Raw genomic sequence first — 19888 nt, forward strand, 5'->3', positions numbered from 1 at the left:
ATAACACAGGTACAATATTCTAGCTGCACTTGCAATATCCTCATAAGCTTATTTCAATTAAATGAACCCTGTGATGAATTATATATTGTCTCACAGGAGTAGGGCATCTCTGTATTCCAGGAAAAGTAAAAAGAGCTAATCATAAAAAGAAGACAGAAGAGATTATTTTCTGCATACTTTCTGATGTGCAGCTAGGCCCACATAAGTGTTGTCCACTTACTGCAAGGAAGAAAATCTCCCAAGTCATGCAGAGATCTGAGAATACAGCAACCCTTTTTCTCAAGTTGCACATTCAACCCATCAAGGAAAAATGTATTTCTACTCCATTTCTTCTCCTCGCCTTTCTTGCCAGGACTCACTGTCAACTACATTCACCTAAAATGACTCTGCGAGTCTTAACTCTGCCTTGCTTTGTTTCTTGAGTATGAGGTCTCACGTTCCTCCGTTGACCTTACCTGTAATCATCATTTTTTCTCCAAAAGATGCGTTTGTTTCTTTTATTTTGATAGCACCTTCTTTTCAAGCTAGAAAGCCAATATTTAAAACAGTCCCCACAGAGAAGGAAAATAATCTATATTTTCTAGACAGGCACTCCTGATGCTGATTACTTTGTAGATTGTTAATTGAAGGAAAACAAGTGGAAGGTTGTCAAGGACTTCCCAGATTAATGATGGAAATAAAAGTTAATACAGGAGTAAGACTTAGAAAAAGACTGAGTAACATCCAGTTTTCTAAAGTGTGCTTTCAAAAGTCATCTGTCAAATGAAAACCCCAAGAAGCTAACATAGACAAGTGCATACATTCTATTACTCAGATTTCTGAAGATCTGTCATGCCATTTGCCACGACCTGGAGTTCAGAAAGTCGCATCTAGCGACTTTAGACTTACAGACTTCAAGTAGTACTTGAGCACATATGGAGTACATAAGAGAAGTACTACATTACTTTTGCTGGAATAACACTTAGTCCTTCAGGTCCCTGAAAAGAAGGGAGTTCGGCAGTAGCTCTGCCTCTGCCAACAGCAAAGGAAATGAGTGTCTTGGCCGGAGTGACTTCATCTTCATAAGCTAAAGGCCAGTTCCTGTGTTATTTCCATCAAGTGTCAACATAACCTGAAATGTGTAAGCCTTTCTGTGAAAGAGGCCCCATGCCTGTCCTCGCAGAGTTTAACTAAGAGGCTTCAGATTTTTCCTCGCTAATATGATTTTTGTGTTCTTGAGTGCATACTGCTTCAACCCAACAAGTAGGATAGAAAACAGGGCATTTGCTTTCTGCAGCAATGTGTGTAAGGACCTGATTCTTATGGAAGAAAGCAAGGTAAGTTTTAACCTCTGCAGGATAGGATGTGCACTATAACTGGCTGTCCCAGGTGTCTGTGCAAGTACTAAATGAGGGCATTTGTTTCTGTTCTTATTCTCTCTGCAAGATGGTCAGCCCAAGGTGTTCAGACGGTTCTAGCAGGACATGCAGCCTAACAGTTTGAATTCAGTATTGCACCTGGCTCACAGTACATCTTACAGACCAAAAAACAACTTAGACGAAAAATATCCTCAGACTATGAAGGTAATTTCTCTGCAATTATGAGCTATCAACAACAGAATATAGGAAAAACAGCTGAAAAGACCCAAAAATGCAAAGTAGGCAGAAGGCGGCAGAATTAGGCATTCCTTACTAGATATCATGTGACTATCATCCCTCAGGAATGTGCCCACGTCCACAAGATATGAAGTGAGGATGAAATTTGGACTATGTACTTTTTACTGAAGTGCTGCCTTCATGAAACCTCAGCATGTTCTGTTACTGGCAGTTTTCCATCTCTGGGACAAAGCATCTGGAAGGAAGCCCTATTTTTTTTTCCTACAAGTTTAGGATTACATATATTCATGTTGAAGGATGATAATATTGCCTTTAAAATTTCTATTATCGATTCTTTTGACAGTTATAAAATTCCACATTACTCTTTTAAAGTTAATTTATTACAATTTCTTTTTTTTCCAAGCCCCACTCAGTCTCTGGTGAATTATTTCTAAGGACAGTGAAAGAATAAACTAGACAAATACCTAGTTGTGGTTGTGAAAACTGTACTGAAGAGATCAGAATATCCTAACTATAGATAAGTATTTGCAGTGCATAGGTTCAAAGGGAAAATATCTGTCTGCCCAAAACAGACTCAGCCAAGGCTTAGAAAAGGGGGAGTTATATAATGTCTTAGTTAGACCTTTGTTCATTTAGTTCCATAGAGTAATCAGCAAGACATATTTGCCTTTAAAAGGTCAATTTACCTTTATTGTACTATGAATCACAGCAGCCTCTAAACTAATATAAAGTCCTCATATGTGTTTTCGATGTAAGACCTTTTTCACGAGTCTAAGTTACTCTCAAGAGGATCTACAACCTTTGCTAATTGAGAAACACATTTTAAATTCTCTGGAACCAGTAGGGTGATCACAGAATCATAAGAGTTGAAAGAGACCTCTGGAGATCATCTAGTCCAACTGCCCTGCTAAAGTAGGTTCCCCACAGTCGGTTACACAGGAAAGGGTCCAGATAGACTTTGAAATCTCCAGAGGAGACTGCCCTGCCTCTCCCAGCAGCCTGATCCAGTGCTCTGTCATCTTCACTGCAAGGAAGTTTTTCCTCATATTCATACAGAAGTTCCTGTGTTCCATTTTATTCCTGAATGTACAAAACAAATAAAAATGTTACATACCATTCTTTCTAAATACACCTTTGCCTTTTATCTACTTTGAATTAAATGAGGTACTTAACACTCATAAAATACAGGGCAGTTCCTTCTCAACAGGAAAGTTACTAATTTCTCATTATTTCAAAGTCCAAAAATGCTTGCTTACAAAGGCATGAACAAACACACTTTTTTTATAAAACCTTTTCATGGATAACTACTTTTTCTACACAGAAATGCATGAAAACTAGAGTACCAAAAAATGGTACAACATCTGGATCAGCACAGCGTGGACTACCTTCAACTAAAGAGAGAGAAAACAAGTAGTGGAAATAGTTTATAATTATGGAGTATATTGTCCATCTGAAATAACACACTACAAAATCAGTCTCAAGGATTCAGTTGGTCATGTAATCTATTTATTTATTTTTTATTTTTTTTTGCATCTGCCATCTCTGTATGAGAATTGTAAAGTAGAAATAGTAGTTGCAAGAAAGACTTATACTCTGCCTTCAGCTAAGAATGAAATAAAGCATATTTGCTGACTTCATCATTACTATACATATTTTTTCTTTGCTTTTTTAATTCAAAGATTTTTAATCTCTCTCCAGATACTAATTAGTACCTTCACAAGAGGGACAACACACACAGACACTCTTCCCAGACAGGATAGAGCTTTGGGATGTCAGCCAAATGAGGTGCAATGGAAGAATTTTTATTAGCATAGGTAGAGGCTGCTGGAGTTGCAAGGTTTTGTGGAAGGTAGGTTACAGGTGAAGATGCACGCAGACTCAGTTTCCCCTGAGCTAACCTTTCTGAGGCCTTCTTTGACTTCTCATGGAAGGCTAGTCCAAGACAGAAAAAAACAACTGATGATATCAGCAACAGAAAAGAAGAAAAATAAAGCTTTCTGAAATGAAAAAAAGAAGAAAAAAAAAACAAAAAACGACCACTTTTATTTCTCATGTGCACTTCAATTCTCACTTAGAAAATAAAAAACAGAATGTTCACAGATAAGAAATCCTATCAATAACCAGATGTCACGGGTTACCTAGATTTACCTGTGCCTGTGACAGGGGACAGCTGCCCCGTAGGGCCCCCGACCCATAAAGGAAGGGAAAAGGGGTATGGGAAAAGAGAACAGCGGCAGCAATCTAAGGAGGAAAACTTATTTTACTAAATATGATATCAGAATACAAGATAACGCAATATAATACAATATGATTGAGGCTAATAAATTGAACAAAACAGAGAGAGTCCCTGAAAACTGAGAGGCCTACTGTGAACTCTAGGCAACACGGCTGGAACGCTTCCCACTCTCCGAGAGTCCAAGAGAGAGAGAGCTCCAGCCTGGGAGCAAGATTATATATGTCCTCCTCCCATGACTTATCTCTGGCTGTGAAGTCCTCTGGGATATGTAGTTTTCTTCTGAGAGCTGAGTATTCAGGACTTTGTTATTCCATGGAACTGGAGTATGAACCTTTTCATGATCCATACTGCACATGATGTTATGATGTAGAATATTGACAGAAACATTACAAAAACATGACACCAGAATATTGTGTTCTCTGACCTGAATGTTTCTTTTATGATCATTTGCATAAAACACTGAACTGTAAATTCACTGTTAGTGCACTTTGTGGAAACTAGGGGAAGAACCATTAGCAGTGAGCTAATTATTTCTGTACTTTGTCACTAGGATAATTTCACTCAAGTGTTTGACCTGAGCTGATGGCCAAGCAGGATACCAGCCTGTATGGAAGACTCAAGACACTAGAATCCAAAGAAAGGGAAGGGAAGGGGAGGGAAAGGGAAATGGAAATGGAAATGGAAATGGAAATGGAAATGGAAAAGAAAAGAAAAGAAAAGGAAAGGAAAGGAAAGGAAAGGAAAGGAAAGGAAAGGAAAGGAAAGGAAAGGAAAGGAAAGGAAAGGAAAGGAAAGGAAAGGAAAGGAAAGGAAAGAAAGGAAAGGAAAGAGAAAGGAAAAGGAAAGGAAAGGAAGGAAAGGAAAGGAAAGGAAAGGAAAGGAAAGGAAAGGAAAGGAAAGGAAAGAAAGGAAAGGAAAGGAAAGGAAAGTAAAAAGAAAGAAAGGAAAGGAAAGGAAAGGAAAGGAAAGGAAAGGAAAGAAAAGGAAAGAAAGGAAAGAAAGCGAAAGGAAAAAGGAAAGGAAAGGAAAGGAAAGGAAAGGAAAGGAAAGGAAAGGAAAGGAAAGGAAAGGAAAGGAAAAGGAAAGGAAGGAAAGGAAAGGAAAAGGAAGGAAAGGGAAAGGAAAGGAAAAGGGAAAGGAAGGAAAGGAAAGGAAAGGAAAGGAAAGGAAAGGAAAGGAAAGGAAAGGAAAGGAAAGGAAAGGAAAGGAAAGGAAAAAGGAAAAAGGAAAAAGGAAAGGAAAGGAAAGGAAAGGAAAGGAAAGGAAAGGAAAGGAAAGGAAAGGAAAGGAAAAGGAAAGGGAAAGGAAAGGAAACGGAAGAGGAAAAGAAAAGAAAAGAAAAGAAAAGAAAAGAAAAGAAAAGAAAAGAAAAGAAAAGAAAAGAAAAGAAAAGGAAAGAAAAGGAAAGAAAAGGAAAGAAAAGGAAAGAAAAGGAAAGAAAAGGAAAGAAAAGGAAAGAAAAGGAAAGAAAAGAAAAGAAAAAAGTGAGGCAGCTGGGTAGAAAGTGTCTTCTAATGATCCGGATTAGTACTTTCATCTGCTTTGTTCACATAACCCAAATGAGACATTTTCAGCTTAGGAGTATTTCAACATATTCAAAATTTTAGCTGTATCAGAAAGCAAAAAAACAACAACAACAAAAAAAGCTTCAGAATTTTCAGCATCATGAACATTTGACATTTTCTTGACACATCTACTGTGACCTATTTATGAACTGACAGAAACTGAGTCAGTGCTTTGAAGAGGTGGATGTGTTTGTGCTCCAAGAAAGAGGTCGTTGTTCATTGACTCAGAACTACCCAAGAACTTTAAACTTCATTACTTTCAAATTCCAGGCAAAAGCATGAAATGAAATGAATTTAATTTTCAAAGCTCTTGTGTACTTTCTTTCCAAATCAGAAGCATGATCAAATAAGAATTGTTTCCTGAGTAAGTTTTCAAGGTATCAAAGTTGCACTGACCTCAGTTTTGACCTTAGATGCTTTAAATCCATGACCTGTTTTAACTGAATTGTCAATCTTCATAAGTATATACATATAACTGTCAACTAAAATAATAAAATTTGTATAAATATTCCGTCTAACTACTAAGATGATAGCCATTATTGACAACATAAAAAGTTAGTACAATAATTTACAGTTTATATGACCTCTTCATCAAAGTTCAAGACACTTTGCCAAAAGAAACTCCACAGTAATGACTTGAAGAACAAACATTTCTGAAACATAGGTAAATAATATTTGTGCTGTAAGCACATTCTCGAAATTTCAACAGAACTAACTGTAGTATAATTTTTTTTAACATAACTGGAATTTGAGTTAATTAAGGCTATATTACAGAATTCATACTGTACCAATAACTGCAATGAAAGTTAAGTGAATTCTAACTGCCTCAACTTTTCCTTTGAAACTTAGAGTTTCCAAAGGTTCATCAGCTTTCAGTGCTCACTTTCTCCGATGACTCAGAAGGGTTATTTACAGCAGCAGGAAATTCTCTAGAAACATTTGTGTTCACTGTGTTCCATTTTCTCTATAGCTGTGGGTATTTTGAGATTGCTTCCATTCATTATAATTTTCATCTTTTAGTCTGAGTGTTTCAATCCATGTGCTTTTTGACTGTTGTTTCACTGCCTTTGATAAAAAGCATATTATTATGCTGGGTCCTGTACTTTGGCCACAACCCCAGGCAATACTGCAGACTTGGGGCAGGGTGGCAGGAAGACAATGTGGAAGAAAAAGACCTGGGGATGTTGGTTGATGCTTGGCTGAACATGAGCCAGCCATGTGCTGAGGTGGCCAAGAAGGCCAGTGGCATCCTGGCTTGCATCAGAAATTGTTGCTAGCTGGAGCAGGGAATTTACTGTCGCTCTGTACTCAGCACTGGTGGTCACACCTTGAGGACTGTGTTCAGCTGTGGGACCCTCACTGCAAGAAGGACATGGAGGCCCTGGTGTGTATCCAAAGAAGGACAACAAAGCTGTGAGGAGTCTCATGAGGAACACAGCTCTACAGCTACCTGAAAGGAGTTCATGACAAGATGGGGGTCAGCCTCTTCTCATACATAACTAGCAATAGGACTCAAGGGAATGGCCTTGAATTGCACCAGGTTGGATATTAGGAAAAAATTTCTTCTCAGAAAGAGTGGTTAGGCACTGGAACAGGCTGCCCAGGAGGTGGCTGAGTCACAATCCCTGGAGGTATTCAAGAAATGTTTAGATGTTGTAATAAGGGTCATAGTTTAGAGGGAAATAGTGGTGGTAGGTGGATGGCTGGACTGGATGATCTTGGAGATCTTTTCGAACCTTGGTGATTCTATCATTCTATCACTGTTTCTCACATAGGTCACCTGCTCACCAAATCTTGTTTCAGTTTTTTTCACTCATATTTGCTTCTGTTTTTATAGTTTTTTCTTTCGTGTTTATTACTATGTTAAAAGGAAAATCACAGGCCTAGGTTGCAGTTCCCATTTGCCCAACTACTAATAGAGATTTATCATTTCCTGTTTCTCCAGTTTCAACTTCCCTTGGAAATGGAGTTGTACCCAGTCCAAATCCAGCCCATGGATTAAGTTCCTAGCAGCAGCAGCAGCAGCAGCAGCAGCCTCTAAGCTATGGCAAGTTTGCACCTATCACCATGGGACATGTCATAAAATCATCTTCATAAACCAGTAGAGGCATTAAAAGAAGATATTGAGTGTTCTAGTGTTTCAGCTGCTGTATTTCCTTTGCTTGTTGTCCTAGGATGTGTTAAACTGAAGACAGAGAGGGCAATGATAAAGATATCTCAGAGAAATTAGGGCTAGATTTTCTGTGACATCCAATATCGTTGTATGTGTTAAAAATGTCCACCTGAAATCTGCTGTGCAAAATCATCCTAGAAGGCCAGGCATAAAACCAAACTCAATTTAAATTATGCAGGGACTTAAAAGAATGAAGACTAAGAATTTTAACGCACTTCCTGGTGTTTAAGACTGCTTTAGGCTACCCCAGTAAAGACAGCCCATATAAGTGAGAAGGAAGAAGGCACCAAAAACAGCTCTAATTATGTTCCAAGAGGAAACCTGGGCAATTCTGGGCACAGCATGCACCATGCACATTTTTACTTCAAGGCCTATAGGAGTCCGATCCTACTGTGTTAAAAAAAACAACAATGCTTTGTGTGAGTGTTTTCTAAATCAATACAATTACACAGAAAAAAATGCCAGGCTTCTACCTTTAGCAGCTTCTCCTAGTGGAAATACAGACAGCAAGACTCTCAAAATTGCATAACTGCCCAGGCAAAAAGGAGTGACACAGCAATCAATTTCTTTTTACCTTCAGAAGAGCTGTCTCTATACAAGTGGGTAGCAGAGCTCTTTCCACACTGTGCAAGACTTAAGACATCCCTGTGTTAAGTGCATGTTGCTGTGTCTCTCATTGAGCTTGAGCTCCCTTCCTGTTCTGGTGATAATTTGATGGCTTCAAAGAAAGCAACTGATTGCCAAGATATTTCTGAAATGCTTTAAGACAAATGCTTTTCTTTGAAGACATGCTGAGAGAGAACTCCAGGAATATTTCCTGTGGCCATTATCAAACTGAGCCCAAAGTAACATAAATTTCACCTAAGTATGATAGGATTAAAATAAGTCACCAAGGCCAAAGAACACAAATAAATAAATAAATAAATAAGTGCTATACAGAGGACTCACAAAGAGGACACAAAACATTATTAAGCATTAATATTTTCTCAGCTAGAAGATCCAATTTATAGCACAGAACTAATTACCTGGTTTGTTTTCCTCCCTTTTATTTTTTATTTTTTTTCCTATATTTAACTAATTGTTCTGGATCACAGATAGCAGAAAGCTGATCAACCACAATACACCCACACAAGGACAGATGTAGAAATTCATCATTTAAATATCAAAGTTCAGAAGAGAGAAAGAAAGTCTCTTCTGGAAATAAAAGCATCTGGGATGATGTCTGGGAGAAAAGAGCTTTTCCATGGCAACCCCGAAAGGCTGCTGCATTCACAGAATGTCAATTCCCACTATGCAGCTATTAATCATACTCCAGTGAGGAGGAGATTGGACAGTGAGGTAAACACTGATCTCATTTAAAAAAATAATAATAAAGATTCTCTTTAAATATTTTGCTTACTTATGAGCCTTCAGACCTGCAATTGATTGCAGAAGGCTGCCCTTCCAACAAGACAACATTTAGTTATTTCAAGAAAACTCCATTTAGGTGCAGAAAAACAAATGAAAATGTCTTGATTCTAAACTCAGACACTAATAGAAATTTGTCCTCTGAAATATTGGTCCTGTAACGTCTTCTTCTATGCCTGATAATGTATGAAAATGGTCCTTTTTTTTTTTTAACGCTTTCTGTTTAAAAAACCCAGACTCTTCAATCCGCTTTCAAAACAGCACTGCTATATATTTAACTGACAGGAAGATTTCCAGAAAGGCAAACCTGAATTGCACACTCAGCCCATGCTGACAGAAACAGAAAAGACAATTTGAAAGTGAATGGGGACTGATAGCCCCAGCTGTAGTTGCATGTCCACCCCATCTCTGCCTTTTTCACTTGGACAGTTCATTGCCTTCTACCTTCAAAATAAATACTCGTTTCACAAATAATAATGCTCTCTGCCCTGACAGATATTTACATTAATTGTGCCTCTACATGCTTCTGAGCTTCTGTGACTGATGTGATGGACAGAAAAGAAATCTCCTTCCCCTTAACGGAGTAAATGACTCAGTAGTATCTGGCAGGAAGAGGATCAACAAAGAAATTGACACCTGTAAAATGAAAGTGCACTTTTATCAGGCCACATGCTGTCCTGATTTCTTGCAGCCCTTCTGTTCAGAAGATGCCTAGATTGGCTGATTATGCTGAGATGTCTCAAGATGAGAGAAAATCAGGCTCCCTTGGCACACCAGGGTATATGCAGTGGACATACATCCCTGAAGTCAGCCCCCCGAACCAGGAGTGCAATGCAAGTGGCAGAGGCTATTATCATCATATCATCATAGTATCATAGTCTTGTGCGGGTTGGAAGGGACCTTAGAGATCATCGAGTCCAACCCCCGGGATTCAAGCCTCTGTGTAGCAGAGCGGCACTTCTACCACTTGCGCCACAGGGGGGATTCGAACCCCGGGCCCCAGTGTTGCAAGGCGGCATTCCTACCACTGCGCCACCGGGGCACACACATTATTTTCTCCCTCAGGAGAAGGAGACTCTGCTGCCTCTCAGAATCCCCAGGGAGCACAACAGGGCTTGTGCTGGCAGCTGAGCTCTTACACCCTACACAGTTAGATAAAAACTGGGGGGATTCCCCTTAGAATCAAGCTTTGGAATCAACCAAAGAGCTAAGTGTTACTCCAGACACTCTGTCACAACATTAGTTGCAATCTTGAATCCACCTTTCAGAGCTATCTCAGTGCAAATGGGCTTTTCTAATACAAGAAGCTCAACTCATTCAATTATTTATTTCAGAAGAAACTGAAGAAGGACTCCTGTCTGCTTTAATTGGTCTGCTGAGTAAAGAGAAAAAGACATGGTCACATACTGCCCATTGTAACAGTTTGTCTAGTAATAGCCGCCTCAGAAGCGTGGTTTGTCAAGAACAAGAAGCGTAGAATTCCTTTCAGGTCTGTCTTTTCAGTTTTATTTGTGAAATTCCACGAGCTATGAAGATTCAGGTAGCTGGTGAGTCTTCAGACAAGAATAGCCTAGTTCTGGGTCTAAGATGCTTACAGCACAGTATCCTTTTAGTAAAGCATTTCAGATAGACAGCTGACATTTGCTTGTGCAGTGAGACCAAAATAAATAAATTATATTTAGTTTAGGAGCTCACCACCCTTATCTTCTCTAATATAAGAAGCAGAAACACGATGATACTCGTTTTGTGTTTGTCTTGTTGATGATGCGTGTGTTTTCTAAAACCTCATTTCAGAGCAAATTGTTGCATAGAGTAATTTTGAGGTTGAAACTGTAGGTGAAAATTAGCAACTCCATTCACCAATATGCCCTATCCACTGTCAGAAGTATTTTTATAACATGTATTTAATGATCTAAAGAATAAATGGCAGTGAGCTTTGCCCTCTGGTGGAAAATAAAGTAAACTACAACAAACACTTGGAAACAACTTCACCTTTTGTAGTCTCTTAGACAGTTCACTGGGTTGAAATTTTAGTTATGATCACGTATACATCTGGACACTATCTTTTATTCTTTCTTTTTTATTCATCTTTGGAGGCAAACCAACATCCCCCTCGCTATCAAAGGCTCTCTGTCAGGCTATTCTGCCTCTTGCCTTATCATGGGTCAGGAGGGCATGATGTAATTCAGGCAGAAGAGCAGGAGCCATGGCAAAATCCAGCGTTGCAACAATCCCCTCACCTCTCCATCAAAAGTCCTGGTCCCAGGCAAAAAGCTTCCCATAGCCATGCGGATAGTTTGTTTATTGGACAAGAGGCAAGAAATAGCTTCCCTGGTGTTGTTTGTGAGTGGGAAATTCACCCAAATGGGAAGCTGGGGCTGAGGGGGAAGGGAGGCACCCAGGGTGGGCAGGTCTGCTCATAAGCTCTGCCTTCCTGATGATCTACAGCAGAGAAAAAGCTCCAATAAGACCAGTGAGAGTTCCTTCATCTCCTCAGCCCCACTCAGTTCAGGATTCCTGGAGAAGTTCACATGTGTAAAGCTTACCAGGGAAGACCATGGTAGTACCTCTGCTAGTGCAAATCTTTATGAGAGCAACATGCAGGCTCTTATTTGCTGCTGGTGAGAATGCACAGCCAATAGCTATATGAAGAAGAACCCTACTACGTACTTTTCTAATATTGCACAAAGGATCTGAGTAGGGGAGAGAATTTATGAAGTAAATGTAAAATGAAGAAAGTGACATAGAGAAATCAGAGGGACTGCAAAAGGTTTCTATGTCTAAGCAATTATACAGCAAGAGTATCAGTGATAAAATGACTAACTTGATAGTAACAAAAAACATTCACACTACCTTAATTATCTTCAGTCAACTCTAACTTATTTGCCTTTCCATACAAATCTGAATTTCTGGCACTGTTCATTATCACTAGAAAACACCTATTTTCATTACAAAAAAATGGCTTTAATTATCTTATGACATGTTGCTTGTTTGTTCAAGTGAATGCCCTGCAGTGAACCAGGAAACTTGCTGAAAAAAACTTGATCATAAAATAATTACTGCCCAAATAAACATGTCAGCCCCACTTAGCAAAAATTAAATCAGGAAACGAAACCCAACCCAGTAAATGTGAAAAAGTAGAATTCGCTCAGAATCCCTAAAGGACAGAATGGAAGACTGTCTTGCCTTTTTTGTTGTTTTTATTATTATGGTAGTTGTTATTTTGTGTTCATTCCAATTTATAAACTCCACAGGGCAGTAGGAAGTAAATCAAGACTCCATCAATGTCGTCTATGAACTTTAATTCTGTTTACAAACATTGGGGAGAGAAAAGCATCTTCAGGCATTTCCTCCAGAGTATAACTATTGGCCAGTATCAGTGGAGGTGCTACTTATCCCCCTATCAGTCTTAGCTCCCACTGGGCCTGAAACCGGTTGTGTGAATTTAACTCTGGTGCTTCCACCAATGTAGCCTGAAAAAACAGTACTTAAAATCAATGCTTTAAGCTCCAGCACCCCAACTGAAGTGGACCATGAATTTCAGAGTGAAATTCTCCCTCCCAATACTAATGGTTGAGAATTTGCTGTCAGATGCCCAGAGACATTGCGGATATCCCCTACCTGAAGGTGATCAAAGCCAGGCTGGAGGGGGCAAGGAAAAGCAGTACTAACTCCAGGGGCAGGAAGACATTCATCTGAGATTATTTCCCAGGTCACCTGCCAGCACTACTGACACAGCAGGATTCTGACTAGTTTTAAATGGATAAAAGCCTGATGCTACTCTTGAATCACACCGTGCTCAGTACTCAACTTACTGTACAAAGAGTTGTGACTGTAATAGCTATAAGGATTCTCATGAACATCATGTATGATGGAGAGAAAGTGGTAGAAAGGTCATGGGTTTAAACAGTCAGTAAGGAAGGAGAAAAGAGGATACAAAGGGGATTTATTTGTAGAGAACAGTTTAGTTTGATGCAGAGGGTGTAAGAGCAGCATTGTAAAAGGGGAAAAAAAAAAAAAAAGGAAAAGGAAGAGAGAAAAGTAAATTTATACCAGAGAATGAGAGGGAAAAAAAGCCTTGGTTACAGTTCATAAGGTTTTGTGATTAACTTGGAAAAATAATGCATCTTCATGCTAATACAATAGCTCTACACTAAGCACTTTTACCAGCATGTCCTCACAGATACTTAGGCATAAATGTACACACACACCACAGATGTTCCTGTTGTGCTTGTCACCCTCCTGCAGTTTAGCTAAAGTGACAAAAAAGGAGAGCCCAAAAGGATCTGGATCTTGTTCTACAATATAATGACCATAGAATGGGGCAATTTTCTGAAATTCTAGACTGGGATTAAAACAAACAAAATACAAGATGTGCAAAACAAAGCCTGTATTAACTATATCCTTTCTAGAACGCTTCAGGCACTTCGTCAAATTCCTAATGAGCCTTCTTAGAGATTACACAGAGTAATTAGAAGTTAACACAGAGCAGGTGCTCACACACTGAAGTTCAGAGAGTTGACTGAAGGTAGCAGTAGCTATGGTAAAAAAAATTTAAAAAACCCACAATTATTATGTGCTTTTTGTACACAAAACAGACAACAACCTTTAAAACCACTGACTTTTAAAAGACTTGGGACAGATTCAGGGAAGCAAATCCAGCTTTTGGCACCAGTGTCATGCTGCCGAGGCCTCACACAATTCATTCTGAATTTGGCTGGCTGAGTGTTGATGACAAACTCCTCCCCATGCTGTGCCTTTGAGTTCAATACTTAGAAAATTTGTGACAAGGGCTGAAATTAGTTCCAGAAGAAGCTAATGTATTGCCTGAAAAAATAAAAGCGTGGGCATGAGTATTGTTTTCTCAATTTGTATTATTTAATTAAACGTATATAGAGCAAAGGGAAATAAATAATGAAAAATATATATATATTACTAAGAACTATCAGCTTGAAAACAGCTGTTGGATAAAGAAAAAAAATAGTATTTTGTTAAAAGTGAGATGGTCTTTTTCCACATGGCAAGATTTATCAATGAAGTGAAAAACAAACAAGCTACTCTGTCATGCAAAGAAAACTGTGTTCAGCTTAGGGAGGGAAAGCACTTACAGGGAAGGTCAGCACTTACAGCTGGCTGCATCATTATGTCTCAAACCCAATGCCACCCGCATGGCTACCAGTGCTCAGGGTCACATTGGCAGATCAGGCAGGGAGGGAAAGTACTACAGAGGTCTAAGAAAAACAAGAAAAGTGGAGTTAAAGCTGATGCCATATTGAACCCTGTTAACGTGACATTAATGGTATTTGAAAGAAAAAGGAAAGAAAATGCGTACAGAAATGAAGAACAGAAATATTAAAAGGTAAAGCTCATAGCATGACTGGGGAAAAAAAAAAAAATCTCAAAAAGGAAAAACAAATGAGTGATAGGATAAGCAGTTTTGCCCTTGGAAATAAATACTTGCTAAGTCCTTACTCCAGAACAAATGGAACAGCTCCAGTACTTCTGCAGAAAGCAAAGAAACCCCAACTTGTAGTCTACGTTTTAATCACCTCCCTCACCCCTTTGGGCTCACCACTTCTGATGCAGCATGGGATACACAAGTACACATTTCTACATGTCCTCATAAGCTAGCAAAGCTATGGCTGGAGATAAATACTGCAATTGAGTCCTGTCCTACAGGGTCTTGAATATCTCCAGAGAAGGAGACTCCACCACCTCCCTGGGCAGCCTGTTCCAGTGCTCCATCACCCTCATCATAAAGAAGTTCTTCCGCACATTCGTGCGGAACTTCCTATGCTGAAGTTTCTGCCCATTATATACTTCTTCACACAGTCAAAATGAGGTCTTTGTTAAGCCAATTCATCCATCTGAATCAAGATCTAAGTAGCATCTTTCTCACAACAAGGATGTCTCAAAAGATATCTCAAAAAAAAAAAAAAAAAAAAAAACCACAAGTACTTTACACCAACATGTAAATGATGTAAATGTATTTATCCTAACCTAGGAAATAAGAGAAGAATACTTACTTACTTACCTGTATTTTAAAGCATATGACTTCTTTTAAATAAAGGAAGCAGAACTTTCATCATCAAATCAACTTTTCCATCTAGCAAAGTTCACAATTTAGTTAATTCTTGAAGTATTTACATACTTTTATATAAAATAGTGTTTGGCTTGTGTTATACAACCACATATATTCATGGACTTATTGCACCCTAGGTGCTTCAGTAGTATGCTTCCATAACTAATTTATACTGTACACACTTAGAAACTTGAGATTCACAAAAATCTCACCTACAAATAATACCAATTTCCACAAACATGTACAGTAGCTCTGAAAAGATATTGCAAGTCTGCTGTCAAGTAAGGTCAACCACGCCAGGGTAACTAGTGTCCAAAAACAATTTACCAAAATGACATAAGTTGGTTTGTCTCCATAGTTACCGCCAAATGTCAGAAAACAAGCAGAAGTGCCCATCCCTTAGGAGTGAACAGTGAGCAGGTATAGGTCCATGAAATGGAGGAGCTGAACTGATCACTTCTTGCTCCCAAACGGGGTGGCCTTGTTTCTAGATCTCCCTTGTCCTTCCTGACCTTGGAAAGACTTTTCCTTCCTCAGTTCCCTCGGAAAAATTAATCCACCACCTCACCATGCCTACGCCAAACACTATTTGGTTTGAGTTGATGTTTTCTGCTGTGTCAATTTACTGCCATGTTACAAAGTTGATTCAGCTCTGAAGTATACAGACCAGTCAAGGGGGGAGATGTAAAAAAGAAGCCTTTCTGTCAGGAGCAGAGTGAGCTGGAAGAGCAGACTTGTCTCTCCAAAGGGTAGAGAACAGTCAGAGAGCTTGTCCTGTCCAGTGAAACTTTATTTTAAGTCTTCTCTGAAAACATTAGGTCTGCCCTTTAGGCAGTCTGGAGTCTGGATAAGTAAGTATCATAGATACATAAGACATTTGTATACTTGGAGTCAAAATAAGTGGCTGCAACATAATGTTGTTTTTTTTAAAAAAAAAAAAAGTAATAGTATTTTTTTAATACTTAAAATCTTGTGACTTGCATAACTTAATATCTGAAGAGTAAAAAGGAAGATGAGGTTTTCATCAAAAGTCACCACAAATGCTAATACTACTAATGATGAATAGATGTTGAGTGTTTCATCTCACTGAAAGCTTATTCTGGCTGGAAACACAACCTGTAGTTAAAAACATATTTTTGTATTTTAGAGATACTTCACATTCTATAGAAACCTGAATAACAAGAAAACTTCTAATACCACTCATATTTATTTTGTTAGAACCTACTGATTCTACAGATAGATTTCCCCTGTTTATAATGCTGCAATACACTTGAGAAATGTCAGAGTTAAGGAAAGGAACAGAAAGAAAAAAAATCTTTAACATTTTCAGTAATAAAATGAAAGAAGATTGCCATTGCTGAAGTCTCTAAGGTAACTGGAGAGGAACAGAAGCAAGAAAAACTCAGTAGTATGGTATTTTATTCATATCATGTCTGGTGAAAGAACTATTGGCTTCATTTTGCTACTTTCCAGATGGAAAATTCAGAGCATATTGAAGAGGTTAATAACAGCTTCCTACACAAACATCTGAATATGTCTTTCTGTTAAAGTTTAATTCACAATAATGCACACAAACATGAATGCACAAGAAAAGGCCATCAGAACCGCTTATCTGTGTTTACTCTGATGTAACACCTCAGAGAAGCTAGGGAAATTCAAGACTTTTTTTTTTTTTGCAAAGTGATCTTATGGTCTGTAGGAGAAGAAAGCACTTCTGCTTCCCCATGGACTGCCCATTAATACCCCTTCCCCATGTGCAGTAGAATAATAATTCCCTCACACTACTGAGGGACCTGAATATAGACCTACATACTGGAGAACTTCACGGGATCTTACTTGGTCTCCCTCATAGTTTTCCTTGGGATGAAAAGAGAGAATCTTATTCAGTCTTTGTTGTCTTCATCTCCCTTAAGAGACTGCTCAGATCTGGACCCCAGATGGAGTAAGCACTTTCTTACAGATCTGAACCAGTCACTCACTTCGCAGCCCAGAACAGAACTGCCTCTTCATTTTATGTGGTGCTTCCTATGAACCTTATGAAAAGGCTACCTCCTCAACAGATGACTTTCCAGGTTGCCGAAAAGACATCCCTAAAGAACATCTAGATGCTTCCCTCCAGTCTGAAGATGTTCTTCCAGGAGCCAGGCACCCTTCACTGAATCATTTGCTGTGCGCTTTCTTCACAATTCACTTTACCAAAACAAGAGACCACAACAAAAATGAATATCTAAGTCTACCCCATCAGGTTTACAGAAAATAACTAAGATTACAAAGTCCCTCAGAGTGAGAGTTACTCACCTGCTCAGTATCTTGATCACTGATCTCTTCTAGGTACTTTTTAAAAGGGTTGGGTTGATAGAACTCTTCCTGTTGCTGTGCACTCTTCCCTTTCACTAGCACAGGACGAATGACACCAGGTTTGGTCTTGACAAAGGGAAGGAAATAAAACATAATGCTTTATAATTTGTGGAGTCTCTGTTAGAAAAGTCAATTCCATTGAGGCTATGCTAACTATATTTAAACTGTTTGTTTATATAAATACATATATTTCACCACCAAATTAATATAGGTTTCGTGCTGCCTCACCTACTTTTAATACAGACTACAGACAAAAGTAGCAAGAGCTGCTTTAAGCACACAAGCTCATCATCACTGACATTTGTTTTGTTGCTGTCACAAAAATAGATGCTAGGCCATCAGGCTATTGTCTCTAGTTTTTGATGGCTGTTTTTGCTAGCTGCTTAGCTGCATCTTGATAAGTTCATCAAGTCACATTTTATGCGCAGCCACACTCCTGCTTTCCAATTGCAATAGCTATTCTGGGCTCCACAAAATGGTAACAGCAAAATGAGGAAAGGCAATGAGTGATGTGGTTAACATATACACAGGTAGCAACATTTTAGGAGAAAGTACTTCTGGGAACAAATACCAGTGATTTCACACTGCATTTTCACAGTATCTTTAAAAATTCACTTGTAAAAATACAAGTTAAGGGAATTTAATCAGCATGGATGGCCAATACACCTCATTTCAGACAAATCAGATTATTTAGTCAAGAAAGAAAAATCTTGGTTAACTTTTAGGTAACTAAAACAATTGACAGTTTACTTGTAAATTTAATATAAGCTGCAGAATTCTTAAAGTCTGATGTGATGGAGCGTGGCATATACTCTAAACAGGAGCAAAAGGATAACTTTAAAATAGACTACTTCTTCAGTAAGGAAAAAAAGAAAGAGGGGAGATAAATGTGTGCATTCGCTCCAGGATTTGGTAAATACTGAAGTACTGTGGGACTCCATAATTTAATTTAAACTTCCAAGTAACTCAATTATATTCTTCTCCTCTGTTATGACTACACCATGAAAAGCGAGGGCTGGCACTACTGATGTAGATAAAAACAAAACTGCTGCTGAGCTCCTTCTGTGGCTGCAGCCCAGAAGGGCAGCTTGCCTTGCCCAGCTGGGACTGAGACAGGCACTGTCACTGCCCCCCCAACTGGAAAATTATTATTATTATTAGTCAGTTGTAATTAAGTATAAGCTTATACACATCATATCCCAGATGTTTAGGAAATGGGAGGGGAACAAAAAAACAACAGCAAAAAAAAAAAAAAAAACAAAAAACAAAAAAACCACCTTACTCATCATTAACCATCCCAGGCATGAATTCCTGCCCCATTGCTTGGGCTGGCAGTGGGTTTCATGCCCTGCCATCTGGATGGAAACATTTTTCTTTGCTAACTGGATGTTTGGCCAGCACTTTATGCTCACTAGAGCCACACAGCAAGACTCTGGAAAAAAAACAAACAACATCCACAAAAAAACAGCCTACAAAGGTCTGTGGGGAAGGTAGCTCCTTGCTACCATGATATGAAAGTACACCAGCACCAACCCAGCAGCAAACGTAAACCCATAAGCGTAGCAGAAAACATAGAGCTGATACAACTGAAGTGTTCTGAATAGTGTTACAAAATCAGGGAGCTGAGGTTGCTGGATATACCATGAAAACTAAACTATGGATTAACTCAAAATAATATCAATAGTATCTGCTGTGTTCCAGCAAGAACAAAGCAAGAGAATGGTTGCGAGAGGTGTATGGTGCAGGAGACAAGACATGCACCTTTGTCTAATGTTTGTGTCCCAGTCCTGTGAAAGAATCTGCAGAGCCATACTAGGGTCACTGTGGGAGGAGGCAGGGGTGGAGAAGAGCACAAAATGTCTGGGAACAGTAAAGCCTAAGCAGTTTCACTTAGCTTTGTGCCACGTCACCTCCCTCTTTTCCACAAGCATCATCATCAAGTGTGAAAGAACATATTCAACTGAAAATAAAATAAGCCATGAGGCGACTTCTTTTTAAAAAAAAACAAACAAAAGCAAAGTAATGACTGCTGCAATGCATTAAGAACTTAATAAGAAATGTTTAAGAAGCTTAACTTTGTGGAAAATATAGTGTTTATTTAATGAACTTATAATCCATAGCTCAAGATTATTTTTTGTAGGATTCACTGTAGGATCCACTTTACATTTGCCCTCTCCAAGATTTCCAAGAGTCTGCAAAAATGAAAGACTTCCAGGTTTCCACACAAATATAAATAGAAATATGTAAGCATATAAATGGAAATAAATAAAAATGAAACAACAGATTTATTAAGTCATTATTCCATAGGAAAAGGCCTTTCAGCACTCCTCTGTACACCATGAAAAGACACAATTTAAAGACACAATTTAAAAAAAAAACAAACCAAAAAAAACCAGAAAAATATACCTGAAATCATCAAGGAAAAGCTACTCTCCTTAGGCAGGAAGCCTCTTCCAATAGCACACTATATAA

General features: G+C 38.6%; 1 protein-coding gene across 1 annotated transcript in view; it reads right to left on the reverse strand.

Moving 5' to 3' along the window:
- The window catches only part of MLIP (muscular LMNA interacting protein), a 96945-nt gene that overhangs the window by 9101 nt on the left and 67956 nt on the right, over positions 1-19888 (reverse strand). Inside the window, exon 14 of the mRNA XM_015859233.1 lies at positions 17357-17482. Within this exon, the coding sequence (XP_015714719.1) occupies positions 17357-17482 (126 nt within the window). The remainder of the gene's footprint in view (positions 1-17356; positions 17483-19888) is intronic.

This window comes from Coturnix japonica, chromosome 3 (genome assembly GCF_001577835.2).
Source record: "Coturnix japonica isolate 7356 chromosome 3, Coturnix japonica 2.1, whole genome shotgun sequence".
Lineage (NCBI taxonomy): Eukaryota > Metazoa > Chordata > Aves > Galliformes > Phasianidae > Coturnix > Coturnix japonica.